The sequence below is a fragment of the Lactuca saligna genome, chromosome 3 (assembly GCF_052625555.1).
Source record: "Lactuca saligna cultivar CGN05327 chromosome 3, ASM5262555v1, whole genome shotgun sequence".
Taxonomy (NCBI): Eukaryota; Viridiplantae; Streptophyta; class Magnoliopsida; order Asterales; family Asteraceae; genus Lactuca; species Lactuca saligna.
Window position 1 is genome coordinate 27,041,814 of NC_136419.1, and position 2,192 is coordinate 27,044,005.

General features: G+C 38.4%; 1 protein-coding gene across 1 annotated transcript; it reads right to left on the bottom strand.

Annotated features, from left to right (window-relative positions):
• Nucleotides 1–363: 363 nt before the first annotated feature.
• LOC145035294 (uncharacterized) lies at nucleotides 364–1,920 on the bottom strand. The gene is made up of 2 exons (XM_078983860.1): nucleotides 1,845–1,920; nucleotides 364–1,358 (listed from the first exon to the last, which is right to left on the bottom strand). The coding sequence occupies exons 1-2, from the start codon at nucleotides 1,918–1,920 to the stop codon at nucleotides 364–366; spliced, it is 1,071 nt and encodes a 356-aa protein (XP_078839986.1).
• Nucleotides 1,921–2,192: the final 272 nt, after the last annotated feature.

Here is a 2,192-nt window from a genome sequence, read left to right on the forward strand (position 1 = left end):
TTTCATAAATCAGGGTTTCCAATGTTACGTTGTCGAATTATACCGTGTCAAATCTTTCATGAAATGGTTTCAAACAGTTCCCATTCACTTTGAAGATTTTATTCGTTTCCAAACTCTTGGTTTCAACCGCACCATGATCAAACACTTTTAAAACAATGAAAGGTCTGTGCCATCGAGATCGCAATTTTCCCAGGAATAACTTCAAACACGAATGATAAAGAATAACTTTTTGACCCGAAACAAAGTGTTTTTGGGTTATGTGCTTGTTATCAAATACTTTTTTCTTGTCTTTGTTCTTTTTAAACATTTTAATTATCTTCTTCTTGATCACTTCTATCATTGGAGGATGCGTAGGTTGGTGAATTATGGAATGGGGAATCTTGTTTGTAGAATGAGATAAGGAAACTTGAAGACATCTTTCCTTATTGAATTGCTTACTTCCAAAGTCTTCACAATCTTTTCAACTTCGGAGTCCAATGTAAACATTTCCAGTGTTTTCTTCAAACTTTCACAATCAAGGTTCATGTTGAGTATCATCTCCAAAATATCCCCATGAGACAAATTAAACACTTTTTGGGTTATCAGCTCAATTACATCCACCCTATACAATGGAGAAATGTTGCTAGGGTACCTCATTGCTTCAAAGATGTTGAAGTTAATGGTGTCTCCATCAAACTCCATGGTGATCTTCCCATTATGGAAATCAATAATTGTGTGAGCGGTATTCGTGAAGGGTCTTCCAAGAAGGATCATAGATGATTTGGAAGGAGTCTTCTCTTCAAGGTCAATGACATAGAAGTCCGCGGGAAAAACAAGTGGATTAAGTTGTACTAACACATCCTCCAACACTCCTCTTAGAGACACACTTGACTTGTCCGCTAATTGAATGATTACTACCGTTTCTTCTAAAGGTCTAACATTAAGAGATTGAAAAACTGAATATGGCATCACATTGATCGAGGCTCCAAGATCTAACATGGCACTTTCGACATGCAAATCACCAATGGTACAAGGGATAACAAATATTCCCGGATCCGTGCATTTGGGATTTAACTTCTTTTGGATAACCACAGACATGTTTGCATTGACTTGAATCTTTTGATTTGCCTTGAATTTCTTCTTCTTGGTGCACAAATCCTTGAGAGCTATTGCATAACTTGGAATTTGATTAATAGCATTCAGTAGTGGAATGTTGATTTGGACCTTGCGGAAAGTTTCAAAGAATTCATTTTCTTCCTCTTTTTTCTTTGAAGCGGATAACCGAGAAGGAAAGGGTGGTGGTATGACCAATGGCTTAATGGTCTTGTTGGAAGATTCGGGTTGCTCAATATTTGTCACAACCGGTTCCTTTGGTGGAACTACAACCTTTGTAGGCTCAACAACAATAACCCTATCTTCTTCTTATCTTGAAACTCTTTTGGGGTTGCTTTCTCCAAGGGTTTTCCCACATTTCAAGGTTATTGAACTCATATTCGGATTCTTCTCGGTTTGAGATGGAAGTTTACCCCTTTGTTCTATCTTATTGAGAGCGGTGGCCAAGTCTCCAATTTGTGCTTGAATGTTGGAGAAGGCGTTCTTGGTCTCTCGTTGAAATTGAGTTTAGCTTTGAGAAAGAGAAGTGATGAGTTCTTGAAGACTCATTTGATGGTTACCACTTTATTGGCCTTGTTGTTGAGGTTGTTGGTAATTTGGAGTGGGGTGAGGTGTTTGGGGATATGGAGGTTTTTGTGATGGGTATTGTGGATATTGGGGTCTTGTCATAACATTTGGCGGGTATGGGTTGTTTGGGTTATTCCTCCAATTTGGGTTATAGGTGTTTTGAAATCCCATGGGTCTTGGTTGACCTTGATATCTTCCCATTGCATTAACATCCCCCGGTTCACTTCCAAGTGTGGGACACTTATCCGTATAATGCCCCATCATTGCACAAATACCACACACCATCAATTATTGACCACTTCCCACCACCATTTGACTTAACACATTAGTCAAATCCAAGAGCTTTAATTCCAAGTGTTGGGTGTTGCTAACTTCACCAACAACTTTGGGGAATTTCTCTTTATGTCATTTCGAGTCCTGAAATTTCTTTGATTTTGAGAAATGGTACTAAAAAGTAATCTTATATCTTGAGGCGTCTTGCTAAAGATGTCACCACCACTTGAAGCATCAATCATCCTTCGATTTTTTTCATT